Here is a 25585-nt window from a genome sequence, read left to right on the forward strand (position 1 = left end):
TCACTGTATAGTTGTGTCAGTGTTTGTGAAAACAGAACCAGACATTTGCATTATTGAACTATTCAGAATGTCTCTGGTTAACTTACTGATATCGAACAAGAGGTTGATCCCAACAGTGAAACCCCCATCTGGACAATCTTAGTGCTTCAGAAAATTGGACTTGAACTCTTACCACAAACCAGCTTAACAAAGTCTTTCAAGAAATGGATTGAACAAAACTAAGGAAAAGTGCAAGATGTAATAATGGCTTAAAAGCAAGGGACACCATGAAATAAATTTTGAAAACCGAACTGATAAGCTATTTTTCTAGGTGGGAATTTTTTGAGCAAAATGATATTTATTGATTTATAGTCTTGTGCTTCCTTTTCTACCTTCCTAAAAGGTAGAAAACAAAAATCTAAGTCATGCTTACACAGGTGGTCTACATATACATAGTTTATCTAATCTCTGTTCATATAATCTCAGTTGTCTCTCTCTATGTATATATAAATATACATCTCAATATACATACACACACACACACACACACACACACACACATATATATATATATATATATATATATATATATATATATATTTGAAGGAAGTGTGTTTGTCTGTATTTTTATACATTTAATCTTCATTTTTGCCAGTATTACCTGAATTCAAGCTATAATTTTTTTTCCTCTTGTATGTTCAGGTCAATCACCATAGATTAGTAAATTCGATTTTTCAGAACAGTCAGAATGAGTACAGTTCAGAACCATCACATACAGCCATTCTTGGAGTGTCTCACTGTCTCACTGACTCATTCTGCTCTCTCTGTATGTTAGCCACTCTGGGCATCCTTCCATTCCTTGAATTTGTGAATTGCCATGTTGCATCTCCTGGAATGATATCTTTTACATCTCACCTAGTTAGTTCCCACTCACGACCTAGATCTAACTTTGTTCATTCTTCCTTAGAGCAATCTCCTGTGCCCATTTCACCAGAAAATTCTATGAATACTTTAAACATTATGTGTGATTGTGTATGTGTGAGTGTTCCTGTGTGTGCATGTGTGTGCATATGACTGTGTGTGTCACATGAGTGCAGGTTGCCTTACAGGCTAGCTGAGGACATCAGAACACTTGGAGATAGAATTACAGGCAATGCTAAACCACATAGCATGGGGACTGGGAACTGAATTTTTTGGAAGAGCTACAAGCTTCCTCTATATTGCGTCATCTCTCCAGCCCATATATTCTTGTAGTTATTAGGTTCTTCCATATATTACTTAAATTTATTATTTTAAAATGACTTAATGCATATTTGCCTAACTTGAAGATAAATTTTGTAAAATCAAGTTATCTACTTTTCTAGATATTATATTCTTAACAGAGCTCAGCCTAATAACCCATGTCCACACCCACATACATTAGGAAACTACTGTAAAATTAATGACACTCTTTTCACATTTACACTTCAGGGTACTTTGGTTGGCTTTCCACCAGTGTGTTCCTTAGCAACTCACCCACCCACCCACCCAGATCATTTGCCTTCATATTCAAAAATATGTTTTCACACTTAAGTTGAGAGCACACCTTTCTTGTTCAGTCAAACAGTTGTGAAAAGAGATGTTGTTTGCAAATAGATATTAATTGAGCACCCTCAGTTTCTTGTAGATATAATGAAAGAAAGAGAAAAAAATCATTACAACTGAACTCTATTTGGCCCCTTTCATGGTTATTGTCGTCATCACTTCTAGATTCTCTAAGCATCAGTTACTGCTCCTGCATGAAAATCATTACATGGGAAGTGGGAGCAGGGCAGAGGCAGTGAGAAATGTAAACTGATTCTTCATTTAGCTTGAGCTGCACACAGGTTTGTTCTGACTGGAGTAACATCTCTCGAATAGCATGCCAAAGGAAACAGGCACAGTATGAAGGAAATGTATCATGGATGTACTCCAAGCACATAGCCTTTCAGGTATTAGTTGTAATTTTATCTTTAAATTTTGAGTTAAAATGATAACACATTTGTCCAGACTTTCGACTATAAATCCTCCCTCCCTGCTATTTTAGATTTGGTAACCTCAAATCGCCTAGGGCTCTCAAGTTTCAATTCCTTCAAGAACAACTTTACGACTTTGGCGCAGAGCAGGCTTATGCATTAGCTGCTATGCACTCTGAAGTCTTTGCCCAGACTGGCAGCCACTTTTCCATCTTCAATGGGTTTCTTATAAGACTACCCTTGGGTTTACCACCCCAGTGATTGAGAATCTGTCGGGAACAGCAAAACCATGAATGGGAATTTCCATGGGCCAGGTCTGGAAGTGCAGGATTACTTCTGTTCTCACACCTTTGCCAAAAATACATCCTCAAGTCAGAGATGCCTGCTATAAATATTCAAGCTATGTATGAAACTCCATACCTATTTCTGTAGTGGGATCGAGCACATCTTGGTGAATAGGTTTAGCAACATGTGTTGTGTGATGAGGCAAACAGATTCTGAAATCTCTTTCTGGTTTTTGAAAGAATGAAAAGTGTAATTATATAACCAATGTTGGGAAACCCCCAAACCCAAGAATAAGAAACTCCAGTACCTTGATGATCTTGCAAAGTAATAAGTAGAACCTGAACTATAATATATTAGTTGGACTTCTCAATATGCAAATAAGGTAGACTTGTCATAATTATATAGGCTTGGTGAGAACAGATTAATAAATAGATCTTGTTCTAGTTTCATTATGTTGCTGAAACAAATTCCATGACCTAAACAGCTTAGAGGAGGGAAGGGTTTATTTGACATACTTTTCTAGGCAATAGTCCACCACTAGGCATAGGACAGAAACTCAAGCAGGAACTTGAAGCCGGGCCACTCCAGGCAAAATTGCTTCTGACCAGGTAACTCACAACCAAGGCAGAATAGCAGAAATGGTAGAAGAATGCCCCTAGATGACTTAAGTAGGCTCATAGCTAATTCAAACAGTCTACTACCACATGCCCAGGGAATAGTACTGCCCATGATAAGATGGGCCCTCCTATATTAATTAACAATCAAGACAATCCCCCTACAGTCATGCCTGTAGGCCCATGTATTCCAGGCAACCTCTCACTTGAGAGTTCCTTCTCAGATAGAGGCTGTTTTAAGCTGACAGTTAAACCTAACCAGCACAGAGCATCAAGCCCATTCTGCACATTAGAATAACATAAAACAAATTCTCAACTTTTAATCATTTTTTTCAATTTACTTATTTTTATTTTATGCACATAAACGGTTTGTTTGCCTGTGTGTCTCTGTACCCCATGTGTGCCTGGTCTCCATGGTGACAAGACGAAGGAGTTTGATCCTCTGAAAATGGAGTTACAGTTGGTTGTGAGCCACCATGTGGGTAGAGAATCCTGTCCTCTAGAAGAGCAACTTAACTTAATTGCTCTTAACCGTTGAGCCATCTGTCCCACTCCCAAATTTTCACCTTTTCATAAAAGTAAACATTTTAAGTTATTTTAAAATTAATTTCTAAACATAAAGAATCATGCTCTGCAAATTTGTAAGAAACTGTCACAAAACTGAACATAGTTGAACAATGAAGCACTTTCGGGTATAAATGAATGTATGATTTCTTAGAAGGGCTTTTCTGGTAAGTCATAGTGATGGCCTCCTTACTTAACAAATTGGTGATATTGTGAAGCTGAGTGTTGCAGTTTGGACGTAATGTGGATGACAACAAACCTCACCTGCGGAAGGCTGGATTCCCTGGCCTGTGGTTATGGAGAGAATAAGACCTGAAACACCATCCTAACACTCACAAGCAGCTCTCTGAGTCTGAGGACAGCCTGGCCTTCACAGTAAGGTCTAGCCCAGCCTCGATTATACGGCGTGGCCCTCTCCAAAAAATAAATAAATAAAAATGAAGTGGAACTTACTTTAGCCCTTAGCATAGCTATGACTGCTGTACACAGACCCGAAGCTAGAAGCCAACCAAACCTGTGTACAGCCTTAGTCATTATGGAAAAAGAAAGCAGGTCCTTACTTCCTATCACGCACACACATAAACTGAAGTCAGGTTTATATACTAACCACAGTCAGTCCAATGTTAAAGGAAAACATTTTTAAAGCTCCAGGGATTTAGAAAGACTTCTTAAATGGTGTAAGATACAGAGCTAGATCATGTAAGGCTTCTTGAAACAGGAAAGATTTTAGTTTCCATGTTAAGATCATCAAAGAAGTGAATAAAATACTTCAATATTTCAAAAGATATGACTCTCAGCTGTGTGCAGGAAATGGAAAACTGTACAAGTATTAATGCAACTCGAAGGCTGCTCCAACAAACTGGGTAGACAGAGAAGTACAGACAGGTAGCTGCTTACTTGGGATGTGGTGGGGTGCAGAGAGGTAGCTGCTTGCTTTGGATGTGGTGGGGACAAGGGAAGAGTATGAAAGTGAGCAGGGCCCAGACCTCTCAATGCCTGGATGAGTGTATTTTTTAAAAAAAATTAGATTATGTTCCTATAGGAACCAACAAGGGTACTTACAGTGAGATGAGGCGCATTAGGTTTCCTTAGTAAAAATTCCTAGGAGTAGGCTGTATGCATGTCTGAATTTAAGTGAGAATGTGTGAAATACAAGACTTGTGATGAAATGTGGGAGTGTGGGAGTGACCCTGAAATTCCATTGCAATGGCCTCCAGTGAGGGTGAAGTTCCAGAAAACAAGGAAAGCTTTGTGTTTGTTTAAAGAAATAAAAAAGAAAAAGAAAAAGAAAAAAGAATAAAGAGGGAAAAAAGGAAAGAAAAAAAGAGAGAGAGAGAGAGAAAATACACCCCTGAATGAATCCCAAGACAACTGAATGAAATAAAGGAGTTGGTACTTGGTAGGGAAGAGAAATTCAATAAAGAGAAAAGCTGGGTGCTGGAGGGATGGCTCAGCAGGAGAGGGCACTGGCTGCTCTTCCAGAAGATCCTGGTTTGGTTCCCAGCACACACATGGCAACTTACAACCATCTATGACTCCAGTTCTAGGAGATAGGACATCATCGGGCCTCGATGGGCACAGCACACACTCATGGTATGTAGACAGCACACATTCAGGGGTGGGTTGAGGGGAGGGGAGCACTAATCAAACGGAAAGGCTAGAAATGAACATGTCAAGTCAAATAAAAAACTCCGTGGAAGGCCTCATCAGCAGGATGGGTCAGGGTGAGGACAGCATCAAGACTGGGTGGAAGGCTTGGAGCATCCTGACAAGGAAAAGGTGAATGCGTGAGAAAGAAGGAAGAGTATTTTCAGTGTTTCAAGTGCTGTATGAAGTGTTGGGAGCACAGTATGGAGCCCGCTGAGCCCACACATCTCCAGAGAAACTAGGAATGGTAAGAATGCCGGATTGTCTTTCCAATGAGAAAGATAAAAAACAAACAAAAAAAACACAAAACCAAACAGACAAACTGTTCTTCCACCCAGAAATCTGGGAATTGAAAGTGAATAGAGCCTGGTGATCTGGTTATCAGTTGAGCTAGGCCACATCAAGCTCCTACCACCAGGACCAGACTAGTAATCTAAATGACCCTTACAGCCAGGGGTTCCCCGAATTCTCACAACCAGGACCAGAGGTCCCTAACACCCAAATGACCTCTACACTATCCCTATGACCTGGACCATGCCAGAGTGTTCCCTAGGCCTGCAAGCCAGTACAGGCAGCCTCTCTCTAGAACCCATATTCTTAGAAGAAACACCATGGATCCCTTGTCTAGTTTCAATATGACTACATTCCCCTATGCACTGGGGATTGTATCATACCAGGAAACTTGTTCCACCAAGTTCTATTGTGATTAAACTGCCTGAGGTCAGACTTTCCTGGTCCCAAGTCTTGAACCAGGCTGAGGAAGTCAATCTGAACGAAGTTTGCAATCTCACCTCTTTGAGGTTTGCTTCCTGGCCATAACAACCTGCACGGTTCCTTTCAAAAAAACCTCCAAATCTAAACATAATCATAAGGGGGAAGGATTAAGTTCTAAAGGCATAGAGAAGATTTTCAGTGAAATCATAGTAGAAAATGTCTCTAAGTTATGGGGATAAATATCCATCAAGACACCAGAGGGAAAAAGGGCCTCCCTTGTCATATTATAATTAAACTGCCAAATGTACAGAAAGAAGAAAGCAAAGACAGAGGTGGGGGCAGTATCCATCAGAATAGAAGCAGATTTCCCAAAAGAAACCTGAAGCCAAGAGATCTTGGGATGATGATTTCCAAGTCTGAGAGACAACTGCCAACAGAGACCTTTGTTTCCACTAAAGGTATCTGTCATCAATAAAGGAAAGAAGAAATGATTCCATGATGATGATAAGGGATTCATGGGCACTCTGCCTGCTATACAGAGGATCCTTAAGAGAACAGGCTTATACATCCATATCGCAGTCCACCATTGAGGGAAGTCAGGGCAAGAACTCAGACAGGAACCTGAAGGTAGGAACTCAAACAAAGACCATGGAAGAACACTGCTTACATGCATTGCTCAGCTTGCTTTCTTATACAGCCCAAGGATGGGTACCCAGGAGTGGCACCCCCACAGTAGTCTCAGCATCAATCATTAATCAAGAAGATGGTCCACAGACATACCTATGAGCCAATCAGATAGACTTAGTTCCTCACATGTTCACCTTTTCCTTGTCAGGATGCTCCAAGCCTTCCACCCAGTCTTGAAGCTGTCCTCACCCTGACCCATCCTGCTAATGAGGCCTTCAATGGAGTTTTTTGTTTGACATGTTCATTTCTAGCCTTTCTGTTGATTAGTCCTCCCCTTCTCTCAAACCACTTCCCAGGTGATTCTACTTTGTGTCAAGTTGACAAAAACCAACCAGTAGAACATCCAATCTCTGTTCAATTGAAGTTATAACCCTCTCTACAATATGGAACCCATGCTTGGCACCATTATTGAGACCAAGAACCTAAGACTAGACAGTCATAGGCCCTGGTGGAGAACCGACTGCTATTTCTTCTAAAAAGAGATGCACTATTACATTGAATCCTAATGACTTATTTTGATAACTATAGTGCAGCTCTCAGACCTCACTAGAGAAATTTCTTTTTTAAGAGTTAGATAGTGATTAACACTGAAATCAAAACTGTTCAAAGCACAGAGTGTAAATGACCACGGAGTCCTCAGCCATACGTAGGTGAGCCTATGTCATGTATATCACCCTCATTCCTCCCAAGGGCTAAGTGTCATTGAAGAAAGACTAAGGGTGAGAGGCAGTGGATGACTTTAAGGACAGTGGTCTTTGGATACAACAGGACAGTTGGACATACGAATCCACAGCAATTGTGACAGCGTGCAGTCACCTGTACAAGCTGAAGCCACCAAATCATAGCACAGAGGGAAGAGTTGGCCATGCAGTCCCACCCCTAATTGAGGAAATATTGCTAGTTAATAGCTTCTATGAGAGAGAGAGAGAGTTTATTTTCCTTAAGGGCATGAATGATCCATGCTCCAGTGGATGGCCACACATTCAATAGTAGATAGGCAACACTAACTGAACTTGATAGGCTTTTTAAAAAGTGACGACACACAGTTACAGGATATGGAATGGGAGACAGATCTGGGAAGAATTGGTAAGAGTAAACATGACCAGAATACAATGTGGAAAATTCTTAAAGAATAAAAATACTTGAAAAGAAGAAAAAAAAAAAAACCAGGAAAATGGATGGAAGTTTAAATTCGTACAATGTATTGAGGTAACCCAGGCTCAGAAAGACAGACCGAGTATGTTATCACACTCTTGCTTGCCTGGCAAGGATCTGATTTGAGCTTTGGTGATTGCGGAAACATTGGAATGGTGAATATCAAGGTCCTAACTACAAATTATCTTGCTCTACCTTGGCCCTCCATAGCTGTTTATCACCCTCCTCTGTGTGTGACCTAATATCTCTGTGACTATTAGATGACTCTTTGAGAAAGTACAAGCAAACCCTTAGTTTCTGTCAATCAACAGGCTAAGAATGATATCAGATAGCTTCCGAGGCCTAGAGCTGAGGGTCCCTGGCTCTTCTGTTCTCTTCCCACATGCCGTTTCCACTGATGTTTTTGGAAATTGCCTTGATTTATGATTTACTTTGCTCAGTTAACATACAACTTCACAAAACTGTTAACTACACTGGGACATGGAAATTAAGATAACCAGTGTCCCCGGGCAATGGCCACTCATATTTGGCTCCAGAATGAACTCTTCTACCCTTGGAGGTCAGTGCTGTGTTTCCTGGAAGGTTTGTCTGAAGAAAAGTCAGGGTTAAGTTTTAGTATACCACATACATTAGACTCATGTCCACTCTGAGTGAGAATACTAAAGTTGTGAAACTCTTAATTCCAAGTTGCAAAACGGGAGAAGAGGAAGAAAATACTCAGTGCTCCACCCCCATCCTCCCCTACGGTCCTTTGTTATAAATCCTTGCTTGTTCTCTTTTGAGTCAGAGTTGAGAAGATTAAGTTACAACTATTCCTGTCACCACGGTCCAGTTTGAATAAAATCTGTCTTACCATTTAAGCAAGTTCCATGAATAATTCTTTTTTTTTCCTAAAAGATTTATTTATTTGTTATTTATGTGAATACACTGTTGCTGTCATCAGACTCACCAGAAGAAGGCATCAGCTCCCATTACAGATGGCTGTGAGCTACCATGTGGCTGCTGGGAATTGAACTCAGTGCTCTTAACTGCTGAGCTATCTCTCCAGCCCTTCCTGAATAACTCTTAAGAGTCCCCTTTCTTTATTACCCTTTCATTCCTCTTGGTTCACTGCAATAGTCAGGTAAGGCCATTTGACTAAAGGTAAATACATTTGACACTAAAATCTAGTCATTCTGTGTATCAGTGTGCCTTTTAAAAATGTAACTATTTTCCAGGTATTCCTAAAATGATGAAATAGAACTAAAAGAAATATAATTAGGGCTGGAGAGATGGCTCAACCATTAAAGGCTAAGCTCACAACCCAAAATCATCAATCCGATTATTATCTTAAGGAAGCCCTAACTTTAGAAATAATTGTGAATTCTTTAAATAAAAGAAACATTTTAATGAGAATGCAATACAGATCAAAAATCAGAGCATGTGTAGATTAAACACTATTTGTACAAAGTTCTTCTCTACAAATACTAACTTGATAATGATGTATCAAATGCAGTTACTTTTTTCTTATACTCAAAATTATTCTAGCCATTTACAGTTACCATTATTTTAAACAACTGAGTTAAATACTGTAATTATGTAGATGTCACTGCATTGGTATTTAAAGAACAGTTTTCTTCCTAATTGTAAAAAATTTTATTATGCTCATTTTTAAAATTTTATTTTTGTTTTCATGTTTGGATTTAGGAAAGAATATTAAATTATCCCATTACAACTGAGAACCATATATTTAAGCTACATATTAAAAATGTTTATTAAGACCAAATTATTTCTTCCTTTCAATTTTTGGCTTGGTTATTAGTATTTAAACTATTGTTTCTCCTTTTAACTTTTTAGTATCATCTTTTTTTCTTTGTCACTACATTTATACCAGGTAATCCTTATCTTTTATGGCCAGGATTTAAGATCGGAGTTCATTTCAGTTTTGTTATTAAAAAATGTTCAAATTTAGCCAGGCATGGTACTTCATGCCTTTAGTCATAGGCTGGGGAGGCAGAGGCAGGTGGATCTCTGAGTTTGAGGCTCAGCCTGGTTTGCATAGTGAATTCCATGTCATTTAAGACACACTGAGACCGCGTCCCAAACAGATAAAAATGTTCAAATTTAAGGACATAAAAGACACGTTTTGCTTTTAAAAACAAAAAAAGATCAAAGCTACATAAAAAACACAGAGGAACGTCCAATAAGCTTCCAAGGGTGTTCCACAATGACAACTGAACAGCAGAGGCCCCCAGGTAGGAACAATACAAGACAAAATGGGACATGTGCAGATCCCTCGTGCTTGGCAACGTCAAAAATCCGCACTAGGAACCTAGTGCGTGGGAAGAATATCAAATGATGTAAGTAAAATTGAAGGGAAAATTATAGTAAAACAGGCCAGTAAATGACATTTTCACGGGCAAAACAATGCAGACATTGAATGATGACTAAATTCAAAAAGTATTTTCTTGTGTTGAGTGGGAGAGGGCTGTTAGAAGTATGAGTAATATTTGCAAAATCTATAACAAAAAAAAGCATTTAAAAATTATATGACCATCTTGAGTACTTCAGTTCAAAGGCCACTCATAGAATTCTTTAGAACAGGAAATAAAAGAACCGGCGAAGTAATGACTTAATAGCCACCCAAAAAGTATGTACAGGCTCCCTAACCAAAAGTTATCTATCGTCTTCCCACTGTGAAATTTTAAGTGCATTATGTGATTCTAAGCACGAGCACCTAACCAATAGAAAGACAGGATTTTATGGTTTCCTGCTGCAGACTGAAGAAAAAAAAATTTTTAAAGTACATGATGTTTCTCTATTTTCCGTAGGCCTCTAAATCTGCAATTGCCTTGTTTATTAAAGTCTCAGAACTGGAAAGAAGGCCCAGAAATGATCTTAGCCACCAGTTACAACTTAACCCATCTTACATACTATTTTTTTTTTCTCCATGCTAATTTTTAAGCAACACTGTCAGATGTGCTTAATTGTAGGCACGTTCTTGAACTCTTAAATAGTTTTCCAGATAGCCACTGAGGGAGGACACTCCTGTGCCCCTACTTGGCCTGCTCTTTGAGAATGCAGGTAAAGAACTCCCCCCCCCCTCCTTTTCCCTTCTCCCTCGGCAAAGCGAAACAGGCTAGACATGCTCACGTGACGCTAATGACGTCAGCCCCCTCCGGGTCGCGTGACCCACAGCCAACCTTCCTACCGCCCCACCCCCTCGCCACCAGAGTGGGACATCTCGCGAGAACCCTTCTTACTATCAGAACTTGCTGAGGTTACAGGGGAGTTACTCTGGAGAGGAAGGAAGGTGTGGCAGAGTGGTGCACTTTTGGCTTTCATTATGTTAGGGTTTGTGGCCAAGCAAATGCTTTTTGGGATCGCCCTAGTCGGGAAAACAACGGGAGAGAAGGGCGAAGAAGACGTGACAGTAAAAATTGAAGTGAAACGTGGTGCCCTGACCATCTTTGCCCCTAGCTAAGGGACAGCCGGGCGCAGCAGAGGTGGCCAAGGCTGGCAGACCCCAGCAGTAGCTGCGAGCCAGGGGACGATGGACCCGGGTCTGGGAGCAGTAAACGCGAACCACGCCCAGATGAAAGGGTTGCATCCCTTTCTCGGCTTCCCCGGCCTCACGGCCATCCCGTCCCGGTAGAGGCATCCCGGGTGTGGGAGCTTCGAGTGGTCTCTCATCTTTCTTCCCTTCGTGGGTCACTGCGACATCTCACTCCCGTCCCCTTAACCGCGCTCCCCGCTGCTCCGCACATCTCCTCCCTCCGGTCTCCCTAGACGGCTGCGGGAGAGCAGCCCGGAGGGACACGGCTGGAGTCGCTAGAGGGAGGTGTGGGGCCGCCGAGGAGGGGGCTTCGCTGGGCGGGGAGAGGCGGGAGGAGGCGCCGGGGAGGAGCCGCGGCTGCCAGCTTCGCCCGAGCCGAGCGAGCGCACTCTGTCGCCCCGCGGGTTCCCAGCCTTGCGGCCCCGTGGGGAGGAGGGAGCGCGGGCCACCAGCGCCGCCTCTGCTCGCTGGAACGACCGGCTGGGTGTTCACTCGGCCGCTGCCGCCCGCCACTCCGGGCGCTGCGTTGAGCTCTCCGTGCGGCTTCGGTGACCGCGGCAACCCCTCCTGTCACCTCTCCCCCGCCCCTTCGGGAGCCCTCGGCCCGGCCACCGCGGCGGGAGGAGGAGAGGAGAGGAGGAGGGATCGCGGAGCGGGCTGGTCTGGCCACCTCGCCCCGCGCGCCCCGCCCCTGAGCGCACTCCCTCGCCGGCGAGCTACTTTCGGACACGGAAAGTGAGGGCGGCCCCGGGTGACAGCGCGGCGGCGCCAGTCCCGGGAAGCCAGGTCTGTTCGCGTGTCGCCCGTCTCACTGTCCAGACCCCGCCATGGCTTCGACCACCACCTGCACCCGGTTCACCGACGAGTATCAGCTTTTCGAGGAGCTCGGAAAGTAAGCGTCCCTGCCTAGCATCTCCTCCCCGCGACCCCTCGTCTCCCTCGTGGGGACAGGGAGACCGCGGGCCAAGGCGGGGTGACGGACCCTGGCTTGGTGCGGGTGGGGCACAGAGGGGAGGAAACCTTTGCCCTACTGTGGCGGGTGCTCCGAATTCCCAGTCCATCTTCTCGGGTCCTCCATCTCTCCACAGGAGACTTAGTGAATTTATGATCTCTGCAGTTGTAGCTGTCATCCTGAGAAGTGTGCGCGCACGCGAGTGCGAATGAGTGTGTGTGTGTGTGTGTGTGTGTGTGTGTGTTCGGAGAGGAAAGGAGATGCATGTAAAATGCAACATTTATCACATTTTTGGTAAATAGATGTCTCTTGCTCAGCCCGCGCTGTATCTGCGATCAGACCCAGGTTCCGATGAGCTAATGAGCGAGCACTCGCTCTCTGAGATGGTGCCATATTTATCGATGCCGAAAGTTCAACTTGGCTTGGTGGAGAGTCTGGTTCGGCATCCAAGTAGTTGTTCCATCCAGGAAAAGGGCCACCCAACAGAACCCACGTCCCTGCCGTGTATCCGCTATCCTTCTTTGCACTAAGATGAGTCGCTCACCATCATTCTAGGATTTACGTGTACACCGTTTCTGATAGGATTTATTTATCCGGGCAGAGGAAAGCCCTAGAGCCTGAGAGAGCGCTTCCCCAGGGTAGCCTAGCTCCTGTAAAATGACCTCCCCCACTGAAGTGGCAGAACTTCCTTGAGATGTTAAGGACAGGGTACCTACTGAAGATCTGCACAGGGGCAACCAGAGACAGTCCAGAGGGAATGTTGGTTTACCGAGGAGCATCAACCCCCAAACCTATCCCTAATTTCCACTATCAGGGAAAGAATGCATTTGTGTGTGTGTGTGTGTGTGTGTGTGTGTGTGTGTGTGTGTGTGTGTGCTGTAGGTTTCCTTACAGTTGCATAAAAGGAAGTATGAACATTTTAAAACCAAATGAAAATGATATCTTCATAGATGATCTGCTGTTGAAATATGGAGACATGTCGGAAGAGCAGTTTAATTCAAATCTCTCCCTTCCCCCCAGCCCAAACCAGGCAGAGAGAAATCACCTTACCCCAGAACCTGTTAAAGCACACTAGTGAGCTTGAGAGATTTATGTTTTAAGGAAAACAATCGCCATATTTACTTACTTGGAACCACGTTAATTATGTTTCCTACGGAAATAAACAGTTTTTTTTTTTTCTTCTGTTCCCCAGCTCGGCCCTTTGCAGGTTTTGCTAGGAGCATTTGGTGTTTTGTGAGTGTGAATTACAATTGTTTTCAAATTTCATGTGCAAACAAGAGTGGTCATAATTGGCATTTCCTTCTATTTTGTTGATTAATAATCTGTGTGTTTCCAGTCAATTAAAAATTACTTTTATTCCACAACATTAAAAAGGATCTGGGCTGGCAGGAAAGAATTGTTCATTTTCTAGATAATGCTTTTATTATATTGATATTTGACAGCCCACTAAAGGTTCATAAAACCACTCAGATTTGTGAGTTTGCAAGTGGATACTAGATCTGATTGTACTAATGACTTGCTAATTATTGGTTTCCAGGGGAGCATTCTCAGTGGTGAGAAGATGTATGAAAATTCCTACTGGACAAGAGTATGCTGCCAAAATTATCAACACCAAAAAGCTTTCTGCTAGGGGTGGGTATTTTAGACCACATTTATTTATATATGTTAATTTTGAATTTGGTGTGTGAATTGTTGGTGTCTTCCAAGTAATTATAGCATGTAGTTATAATTGAATTTTAGGCTTAGGTATCATATTACATACTACCATTTTTCCTTGCCAAAAGCCCCTTGGTTTGTATACTTTGAAAGTAGGTGAAAAATATAATTGTTATCAATGAGTTATTAAAATACTGTCTCCTAAGCAATGATATAAATAAATAGGTTGCAAAGCAAATAAATGTCACGAGGGGCCTTGCTGAAATCTTTTCAGAAGGATCTTGGAATGGAAAAAATGCAAGTCTCATAGCTGTCATGATTCCCTTTCACTTCTGAGACAAAAAAAAAAAAAAAAATGGGTCATGGTTCAGTTGAATGTACATTACAGTTGTAGTTACAGCTGAACTTAATACAGCGAAGTATATTTAACTTCAGTGATTTGGGGAAGTAGGAAGAGATCTTTACCGTAATCTAGGAAGTTAGCTTGGCTTTGATATGTGTAGGCTAGGCCTTTTCTTGGTCTTCTGAATGAAACTTTCCACCAGATACACCTTTAGCTTATAGCCACAAAGATACTTCATCCTGAAAGTTGTCGACATAAGTTAAAAAAACAAAACCAAAAACAACTGGGAGCAGGGGACCCACATGATGATGATGATGATGATGATGATGATGATGATGGTGATGATGATGTTTAAAATCAAACAAAATCACAATTACTGAAATGCTGGAGTTACAGTGACTAAGGTGCCTACATATTTCCAAGGGAATTTATGGTTTGATGAAATTAAGCTGGAATCAAAGAGAACAAAATCCCACAATGCAGACCCATCTCAGTGACCTGGTTTATTTTAAGTAATGAGAGGAATTTCCATTAGACTTAGTTTTCCTCACTGAATATATCTTTTAAGACATGCCACTTAAGGATGTCTGGGTAGCACTGCCTTCGTCCTCGGCTCTGGTAAATGGATTTTCAGATTCTACTTTTACGTTGTACTTTAGGTTTCAGTTTATTTATTCACTTGGATGGAATTCGGTGGCGCTTCCCATCATCTGATTTGCTGTTGTTCTGAGAAAGTGCTATATGCAAACTGACCAGGAACACCAAGGTGTCCTGGTGTGAAAACTAATGAGGGACATGCCATGCTAATTACATCTTCCTTTCCAGCTTCCACTCTATTGGAAATTTTTTTGTTTTGTTTTGTTTTTTAAGAATCATGAGGGATGCAGAAGTATAAGTGGCAATTTAAGAGAAAGAAGAAAACTGAAAACATTGAGTCGGGTTTTTTTTTTTTTCCCTAGTGATTGTGTTATTTCTTCCAGTGTGATAGGTCCTTTGGCAATGGTGGGCTATCAATTTTTGGTGAGGGGGGGGCTATTACCATGCCTCTTCCAAGTCCTTTAATGGCTTTAGGTTTCTTCTCAGAACAAATGGATTGGGTACTTCACTTTTCTTAATGAGAGTCATCACTTTTTATCCAATTTGTCTCATGCGCCCCATACCAGCCTGGTGATGTTGCTATCACTGATCACTCCTTTCTCCTCCGCGGGAGATGAGTACCCCAGCCTGATCGGCCTCCAGCACTTTCTTCTCTCTGAACACTTCTTCCTGTGTCAAAACTGCTCATGCTGAGCCTACACAAATCACCTTCCTGTCTCAGAAGACACTCTTGTTATCTTCCTGTGCTATTTTTTGATTATTTATGTTTTATTATTTTTAGGTGTGTGTGTGTGTGTGTGTGTGTGTGTGTGTGTGTGATGCCCAGAGTGGTAAGCCCTCAGGTCTGGGTAGTGGGAACTGAACTCCTCTAGGCTGCAAGAACAAGGCTATCCCTCATTTGTTGAGCTATCTCTCCAGCCTCTTTGCTCTATATTCCCCAGAAAGAACGCCATCTGTCCTGGAGTTGGAGTGATATGCTCTGGCTTTCAGTCCTGATTCCTGCACCTGCTAGCTAGGTGATCTTAGGCCATTTACTCATTTAATCTGAGCCTCAGTCTTTTCATCTGTAAAATGGGCTGAGGTAGAATCATTCCTTATAGGCTTTTGATTGATCTGTTTGGCTTAGTGTGTAGTGTAGAGAAGTGCTTCCCACTAAGTGTACTCGTAGTGAATATCAGCCTCTATATTTTATGATGGGAATGTGGTGATGATCAAATTCCATTACTTTATATAAAAGGCCTTAGTTCACATGAAATCATGTGCAAATTGTGGCTTTAGTGACAGTTCTGATGTGGCCCAATTCAAATAGTGGTTCAGACACTAGGTGTCTAAGCTGATACTTTCCTAAGATCTCAGATTCTTCATCAATAAAATGGTAAAACTTATGAGTCTCATGGGGTGTCTTGTCAGTCTTATTACAGATATACTTATTACGATTGTATGTAAAGAATATAGTATTTCCTACCAAATGCTCAGCACTATTTCATATCGACACACAATTAGAGATAGTTATAGAATCGTTTTATTTTGTAGTGAACGTATTTGTTTCCATTGTACTCATTGAGTTACAAATTATCTGAAGGAAAATTCTGTGCTTTCTCCTTTGACAGAACATTCAAGTAGACAGCACTGAGAACACTGAAGGGGTTTCCAGACAGAGGGACTAGGATGAATGTGCTTCTGACAGTATTTGTAATGTAGTTACGCACTTGGTTTCTTGCTGCGACCAAGCACATTCTGAAATCTATGAAGTATATTTAGAGGCTGTATTTTAAAATACAAATTTTGGAAGCCAGAAAGATGGCGTAGCCATGAAGAGCAATTGCTGCTCTTGCAGAGGACCCAGGGTGTGGTTCCCAGCGCCCCCATGGCTAAAAACCCTTAATAACTCCAGTTCCAGAAGACCTGAGGCCCTCTTCTGACCTTGATGAGGACTGCATGCATGTGGTAAAACTTGCATGCAGAGAAATCATATTCACACATGAAATAAAAATGGATAAATACTAAAAAATTTGTAATCTAAATTTTCTTGTAATAACACTTCTTTTACAATAATCTAGTTTAAAGGTTTTTTTTTTTTTGCAGGAACATTTCATTTTTTGTATTTCTTTGAAATTAAATTTAATTTTTTAATTATTCACTTTACATCCTGCTCACTGGCCCCCTCCAGGTCACCCCTTCCACAACTCTTTCCTCTTCCCTCCTCTCCCCTCCCCTTCTCCTCTAAGCAGATGAGCGCCTCCCTGGATATTCCCCCCTACCCTAACACTTCAAATCTCAGGGAGACTAGGCACTTACTCTCCCACTGATGCCAAACAAGACAGCCCAGCTAGAAGAACATATCCCATGGACAGGCAAGAGCTTTTGAGACAGCCCTCATGTAGGAACATTTTTATAGTGAGAAACATTCAAAGACAAATATAGAGTGCAGTGCAATATAGTATTAATAACCCCCATCCTCCCAATAACTTTTCCGAGCTCCAATAGACACTTTTATGGAATGGACAGTTTTTGTGCAATATTTTTGTTTAAATTACTTGATATAACATGCCTTAATAAATCTAATCCTTAAGGCTGTGCATTTTAAAGGTAAGGAAATTTCTACTACTCCCCTTTGTGCTGGGAATTTAACCTAAGGCCTCCTCACACACGCTAGGCAGCAAGCACACTGCCAGTTAACTGTGTTGTCTGCCCTCAACTAATGTTTTTTAGCTGTAACAGACTAAAAGAGAAAGTGCCATTTGTCAATCAATCCAAGGCCAGGATGGAGACTGCCAAACATTTGGCTGGATTCCTGCACACATTTGAGCATCCTCTACTGTCACCCAGACTGTTTACTGTGCCTAGACTGTAACGGGCTCTCAGCAGACAGCGTTGGCTGCATTTGCTGTCACTCTTAGGCACACATACCATATTTGGGAGACTCAGAGTCTGTTGAAGAATTTCGCTGTGTCTTCATCTGCATATGCCCACAGAGCATTCTGTATTAGTGTTGGTAAGCCTGTACGTTAGTAGGCTCAGTATATCTTATTTGGCCTCTTGTTATTTTTTTTTTAAATATCCTAAGGGTGGTTGGCATTTGATATTGTGTATGTAATTACGAGTTCTGAAAAGCTGTTTTAATTAGGCATGCTTAGTAAGGAGAGAGGAGGACGGTGGCACATGTCTTATATGCTCATCTTTGGTATTAGGCATTCTGTTGTTTTGATCCAAACAATTAGGTTGGTTAGTGTCCATCAAGTGCTCACTTGGTCCATCCTCAGTCTATATTTTGTCTATCTTCTGGGCATCGTTAGAGCTGTTAGCTGAAACTAGGTGATGTGAAGACAGCAGTAAGCTGGTGGCCTTCAGAAACAGTTCATGTGGTAGATGGTGCACTTAAAAACCTCTCAGTAGGAGTGATGACTTCTTAATATTCATTTTACATTGCGTGTTCTCATCTTTAGAAAGCCTTTACTGCTACACTGCCAGGCATGCGATAGTTACTGTTTTTACAAAAGAAAAGTTCATTATAAGCTTGATGTGAGCACGCGACATGAGTCTCTTTTGGCATTGATTTCATTGCTAAATTTAGCAAGCTATATTTCTGTAATGTAGTAATTCATTTTAATTTTATTATGCTAATTCTATTAATTCTTAATGTCATATTGTTAGTAGAACACGAAGCAGGACCTTAGGAGACTACTTGACCATGCATATAAATTCAATGTTGTATTGTTGAACTCCAAGTAATATATTTTTTGTTTGTTTTAAGAAAGATGTCAAAACTGAGGCTTGCTACTTTTGTTTTTGACATCAAGCAGTTAAGAAATTATCTGAGCCTCTCAACTTTATGCCTACTTTCTTGACTTGGAATTAAAATTGAGATTAGATGGAGTGAATGAAGACCCAATTCTACTTTGCTGATTTGGCTGTTTGCAACCAATTGAACATCAGTAACACCAAAATGGCAAAAAAAAAAAAAAAAAAAAAAGAGAGAGAGAGAGAGAGAGAGAGAGAGAGAGAGAACATTTTCAGAAAAAAAAATTGCAAGTTGCTTTTATTCTCTGTGTAAGCCGGTGCTCTTCACTGCTGAGCCTTCTCTCCAGCCCCACATTCTTTTCTTTTCTATTCTTTTTTTCATATGATATGTTCTGATCACACTTTCTATTCTTAACTCCTGCCAGATCCTCCCCAACTCCTCATCCATAAAAGTCTTACCTTTCCCTTCATAAAACAAACAGGCACACAACCAAGAACCATAAACAAGCTAGAATAAGATAAGAAACAACACACACACACACACACACACACACACACACACGCACGCACGCACACACACACACACAAACACCCCTCAAACAGAAACTTGTAAAAACAACAAATCAGAGGCCATGATACACAAGCAAAAACTAGAAGGACAAAAAAAAAAATTGCCTAAATAAAGAAATATGAGAATAAAACACCATTGGGTTTGCTCTGTGTTAGTCATCTAACACTGGGTATGGGTCCTACCTTTAACACTGGTTAATATACCCAGTGAAACTCTGAAACTCCGCTGGAGAAAACTAGTCTTTCCTTTTCAAGCAGATGTCAATTGCAGGTAGCTTCTTGGTTGTGGGTGGGAGCCCATGTCCCCATCCCCCTCTCCCCCTCTCAGTGTTGAGACCCCATCTGGCTTGAACTGGTGCAGGCCCTGTGCATGGTGCTAATCTCTGAGTTTACATGTGCTTTACTCCTGCCCTGTCCTGTCTGGAGACCACTTTCTACAGTCATCCACGTATTCTTATGTAGGCCTTAACAGTGGACATTTATTTTCTTCAGCAAATGGATTAGATTACTGCTGATAGTCAAACTACTTTAAAAGATGAAAATATTTCAATCTGCATCCGGGAGATGCATAATCAGAATGTTTTCTGCTTTCCAATAATAAGACAGACTTAATAAACAGTGTAATGTCAGGTACCCCTTTGTGATATTAAATATTTTTATATTAGCATTATATTTTTATATATCTGTCTATTGACAACTTATAGTTCACTTTCTTTCATAAGTTATTAAACATGTGCACATATGGTTTACTTAAGTCAGTATTCAATACTTTTGAATGTGACTACAGCCTTCAGAGAACAAGGAAACTAAAGATGACACAAATAGACATCATGGATGACACGGTACACTACAGTTCATACGAATGACGTCATACAGTCGTTAAAAGGTGACAAGATGATTTCTGCCTGGGGAGATCAGGAAAGCTGTTTCTCTTAGTGGAGGTTTAAAGAGGTTTAAAGTCACAAGTCCCTACCCCTAAACCTGACTCTGCAATGTGAGGAAAGGGACAAAATATTTGATTAGAAAGAAAATGACATTGTGTTGCTGCAGTAGAGTTATTGCAATTATCCATGCATATACACTGACTTTTTTTAAAAAAAAAAATACAATTTCGTTTTATTTTATTTTCTGTGTTGCATTTTCAGGGATTTTTGAGACAGAATTTCACTCTATAGCCCCTGCTAACTTGGAAGTTCAGGACAGCTTCAAACTTGGGCTGTCCTTTTAATCTCCTCAGGGAGGAGAAAATACATATGCCACACCCAGCTATTTTGTTTATTTTATTGTGCTGCTGGGCCTTGAATCCAGGACCCTGAACACACTAGCCCAGAACTCTACCCCTTGGGATGTATGCAGTTCAGCCCTTTGAGATGAAAGGACTTTAAGGAAAGCAGGGCAGGTTTTAGCCAGCAAATCTGCTGGGATCCCAGCTAGGGTGTGTTCTCTGATGGTACACTAGTGCAGGGAACCAGGCTCAGCAGAGGTGTATGTTGCAGACTTTGCTTTTCTGATACTTTGTTACTCTCCCAATCAACAATGCCATCTCCAGTACTGATTTAGAAACCTGAAATGCCATCAGCATCATTTCATTTAAAGAGCACCTTTGTAGGTGAGACAAGTGCGAGTCACCCCCTGTTAGGTTTCATTTGTGTCCAAATTTCGCCCTTCTCCTAGGTTGCAGACCTCTAGTAAGGTGGGGGATGGGGGGCAGGGCGGAGACTGTAGCTCGTGCAGGAAGCCCTAGGATAAGCCAGACATAGCTCAGGCCTGTAATTCCAGAACTTGAGAGGTGGGGCAGAAAGATCCAAAGTTCAAGGCCATTGTGTATGAGTTAAGAGGTTAAATTGGGCTACATGAATGAGTGAGACCTTGACAAGAAAGAAAGAAAGAAAGAAAGAAAGAAAGAAAGAAAGAAAGAAAGAAAGAAAGAAAGAAAGAAAGAAAGAAAGAAAGAAAGGGAAGAAAGAGGTAGAGTGAGTATTTCAAACCAGTTTTTCTTACTCTGAAGTCTGACTCTCCAATTTTTACCCCACGAACTGCTGGGACCCAGAACTGAACTCTCTTGTATTTGCTTGTATGTACGTGGCTCCATACACCTTTTTACACTTCCATGGGCTCCGGGGCCTTGAGTGGTACATTTCAGAAAATTCATCTAGAATTCTGTCTTGTGAGGAAAGATAGCATTTTAATCGCCATGGTAACGTAAGATCAAGTCGAAGTTTCAGGGAGCTCTGGGAGACTTTCTAGAAGGAAAAATCCTAGAGTGGGAAGTATTATCAAAATGCTAGGAAAGTGACCCTGGAAGAGTGCGCGTGAGACTTGGCAGTGAGCTCTTGGGATTCCTGAATGATGCACTTCTCACTGCAGAGAAAAGCAGCCAATGAAACCAATGGAGAATGAGAGACATGTATGCAGGAGACTGGTTCATTCCGTTTGACTAGTGAGGAAAGGGAGGCATTTTTTGTTTGTTTGTTTGCTTGTTTGTTTGTAGTTTCTTCTTCAACATTAGTACCGAGTGTGTCAGACTCACCCGAAAGAATGGAGCAATTAAAAGGAAATAAAAAGTTATATTCAATGTACATTGTAAAAATAGGTGTAGCAGGAACTGGACAGGTATCCAGATGACACAAGAAGATAATATTGGTTAACAGTTAATCCTTCTTCAGAAGGCTCTTAAGTGTTTTTAGATTATGTAGGGATTTGGATATTTTTTATTTCATGAATTTTGGTATACACAGTTATGTATATTTAATTTTGAAACAGTAATCAAGTGACTGTAAGTAACCAAAACTCTCTGTGACTGGGCTGTTTCCTGTACCTTTGAAGTTGTCCGTGAGTTCCATGGCTCAAGCTTATTCCCTCTCAGGCCAAGAGTCAGTTACTGTCCCTGAGGATTTTCGGAGCGAAACTCCTTATCAGCCTTCCAGCTTGTTTTGAATTTAACTGGAAGATCTTCAGGAATGGAAAACCCACACACTCATTATATAGGTTAATTGTAATTTATTTTGTGTTGTACAATATAGACTCATAGACCAACAGGCATTATTTTCTATGCATTAATGTATTATTCTGGCCTTGCAAGATGCCTGGGTGGGGAAAGGTGCTTAGCTCATCCCAAAAGCCTGGCAAACCAAGTTAGATCTGACCCCTAGACTCCATTAAAGGTGAATGGAGAGAAGCAATTGCGTGAAGTTGCCTACCAGTCTTCTTACACAGACTCATACAACAACAGCAACAATACAATAACAACAACAAGGAGAAAAAGAAGAACAACAATAACAATGGCAACAAAAATACCATTTTACCTTTTCCATAAAGGCCTTCAAAAGATAATAAGTATTTGGAAGTTTTAATAATAAAGTATTTTTTTCTCTATAGTTTCAAAGAAATTTTATTAATATGATGTATACAGCCTGAAAAGTTAAGAATAATTTAGATAAAGTGAGCTTGTTAAAAACTAGGGCTGGAGGGGTGTCTCAGCAGGTAAGAGCACTTGGTGCTCCAGCACAGGACTGGAATTCAGGGCTCAGTGCTCACACTGGGTGGCTCACCTGCCTGTTCCAGGGCATTTGAGAGTCTCTTCTACATTCATGGCACTTGCATGCACACACATACACATTCACACACACATACACACACACACACACACACACACACACACACAGAAATAAAACTTCAGTGCTTTATTTTTTTTTTTTAAGAATTACTATAGCAAAAGAAAGTTGATCAAAAATATCATTCTGTGCATGGCTGAGTTATGACCTGTTATGCTATTTGTAAAGTTGAATGTTGAAGTTTTGGTGGAGGAAATAGATGGTTTCTGATTTTTGGAGGTCTGTGCATAGGAGGTGTGTCATCTACTGCTCTCTTCCCTAGGTGGCATCCGCATTTCTCGCACATTTCAAGGACCTGTGCTTGTCCTTTTCTTACCTCATGTCAACGAATTCTCTGTCACTTTGGTGTTTGTAACATTCATTCCTTTTCCATAGCTTCCCAAGCAGACTTTCTGGCTGACAGTTGTTACATTGTTAACATACCCCCCCCCCTCTCTCTTCAATCAGTTCTGAGACCCTTAGGCAGTGACTTGTTCTGAGTAACTTGGTAACTTCTTGCCCTGGCAAGTTACTCAGTGTCTAATCCTCTAGCATATTCTTCCTCAGCCTTCCTAAGGCTGAGACCCTCTAACCCAAATCCTCCTGTGGTGGTGACCCTCCACCCCCACCCCAACCATAAAATTATTTTTATTGCTACTTCTTAATTGACATTTTGCTACTAATTGCTAATCATAATGTCAATATCTGTGTTTTCCAATGGTTTTGCGTGACCCTGTGAAAAGGGGCGGGACCCACAGGTTGACAAACTCTGATCTAGTATTTCCTGCTCTACTGGTGGGGAATACGGAATTGTGAGAGGGTTGTTAAGAGATAAGGCCTTTGAGGAAGTGCTTTAAGATCAGGAGGAGATAGCTGTACAGGCAATTGGGGCTACTGTGCTGAGAGGAAGGGCAAAGTCTGGTCCCACCCAAGGACGGAATGGGAAGTATGAGCATTCCAAATAGTGTTGAAAACTTCCTCCTTTAAGACCCAGCTCAGGTGGTACCTCTCCTATGATATCACCTCTCTCTACCCAGAAGGGCCTTCCCCCCTCCTTCAGCCTTTTGTCATTTGAATTGCTTAGTGCACACTTTCCATTGCCCTTTTTACTACAATGATATATGTTGCAGTTTTCAGGTTCCCCGGGGAGATCCTTAATTTATCTTAAAATCTGCCGGCTGCCGTGATTATAACATAACATCACATACTTGTCACTGTTGAATGAGTGAGGAAATGAGTGAGGGAACGAACCTCTGACAGGCTGCCTGTTAGAGAGGCGGCGGGCGAGTGACAGTGGGGCTTTGTGTCAGACTGCACCGAGTCACTTCACAAGTTAACTGCTGATTCACGAATTATTTCCTCAGTTCTCTCCGTACACATCTGGCCTTGTTGGAAGGAGTTTTATCTAATTCTGCCCTTTTTCTGAGCAAACTTGTTGAACTTTCTCATTGGTATTCCCCTCCTTGTTCTGTTACACAATGGCTGTTAATGGGGTGTGGTAGCACTTTTGTGCCTATTAGCCCCGTTTCAATACTGCCAAACGCACGGCATCCTTATGCTCACTTTAAAATGTATCTATGCACTTTAAATTTATAAACTACAAATTATGAAATGTAATTATAAACTTTGGCAATACTACTGGGAGAGATTTTTAATTTTTACAGATGCATGTAAGATGAATTATAGCATAAAATACCTATACTCATGTAGATTTAGAAAAGTACAAGAAAACTAAAAAGCGACATACTTATGTCTTTCCAAACAAGCACTGGTAACATTTTTTTATTTCTTTATTTCTTTTCAAAGTTTATACTTTTTTATTATAAAATTTTATTTTCATTTATTTATTCTGTGTTACGTGTGGGCAAATGACTTTGCCTGTATATGGAGGTTAGAGGACAGCTTGCAGCAATTCTGGATAACGGTCAGGTCATCAGGCTTGGGTGAAAGTTCATTAACCTGCTGAGCCATCTCAGCTGGCCCCTACCTTTCCCCTAATCTGCCTACTTCCTTCCCTGCCCCCTCCCTCTTTCTCTCTTTCAAACTCAACATTTTGGTCTGCAGCTTTACTTAAAATTAAATACATCCCTGTGTTGTGGTAATTCCTCTGAAGCACTGCACCCTGCTTCCCTGAGGAAGTGAACAGCAGCTGATTATTTTATATGATGACATACATCTTCTGTTAACTTGTGCCCTTTACTGTGGTAGATAGCAGATACAACTGGAAGCACACCTTTGTAAAGTGTTTCTGACTTCTGGGTCTTAGGTAGGATTCGCCTAGGTGGAGAAGTCCTGAGACACAGTTAAGTGTTTTCAGAATTCTTTGTCACGTTGTTTCCTGGAGACTTTGTCCATTTCCACTGAGGACATTTAATTACAGTATGATGCCTAAAATGAATTTTGAAGAACTACATTCTAACTTTCAACTTCACCTTAATGAAAAAAGAAAATCAGTTCTTGCCAAGCCCTCTCCCTCTAACAGATAACTAAAGAGGGAAACACAAGTCTTTCCTCCCGAGGTGAACAGACCCAGAGGAAACTGAATTAGGACTGGGGCTGGTACAGTGCTTTCTGGGTTCTGAGCTCTATGGAGAGGTCAGGAAAACTTCTCCGAGGAGCCGGTATCTGTGCCACTGAATGGTTTGTTGGTCATGAAAGCCTGCAGAGACCGATGAAGGGAGTTGGAATCCTTTTCACCCTCCGAGGGTGAATCATGAAGTGGCAGGCTCTGTGGGAAGGAAGGAAGGTGGATCGGGAGATTTTATAGCCCTGAGTCATTAGGGGTAAACAGCTGATAAGAGAGCCACATCTAACTGCTTATCAACCCCTCACTCTGTTTTATGTAGCCTTGGGGCAAAATACAAAAACCCTAAGAGGCACTAAGTAAAAAACAGAGGACTTGAAAATAATTAGAAGCCAGGCAGTGGTGGCGCACACCACTTGGGAGGCAGAGGCAGGC

General features: G+C 41.4%; 1 protein-coding gene across 14 annotated transcripts in view; it reads left to right on the forward strand.

Annotated features, from left to right (window-relative positions):
• Window positions 1-11507: 11507 nt before the first annotated feature.
• The window catches only part of Camk2d (calcium/calmodulin dependent protein kinase II delta), a 247575-nt gene continuing 233497 nt past the window's right edge, over window positions 11508-25585 (forward strand). For 12 of the 14 annotated variants that reach the window (XM_029537955.1, XM_029537956.1, XM_029537957.1 and 9 more), the window contains exons 1-2: window positions 11563-12066; window positions 13664-13758. In XM_029537955.1, the coding sequence (XP_029393815.1) occupies window positions 12002-12066; window positions 13664-13758 (160 nt within the window). In that variant the 5' untranslated portion in view covers window positions 11563-12001. Of the gene's footprint in view, window positions 12067-13663; window positions 13759-25585 lie in introns of all 14 variants that reach the window. The other 2 variants (XM_021197000.2, XM_021197012.1) reach the window with 1 other exon arrangement.

Source organism: Mus pahari, chromosome 4 (assembly GCF_900095145.1).
Source record: "Mus pahari chromosome 4, PAHARI_EIJ_v1.1, whole genome shotgun sequence".
NCBI lineage: Eukaryota > Metazoa > Chordata > Mammalia > Rodentia > Muridae > Mus > Mus pahari.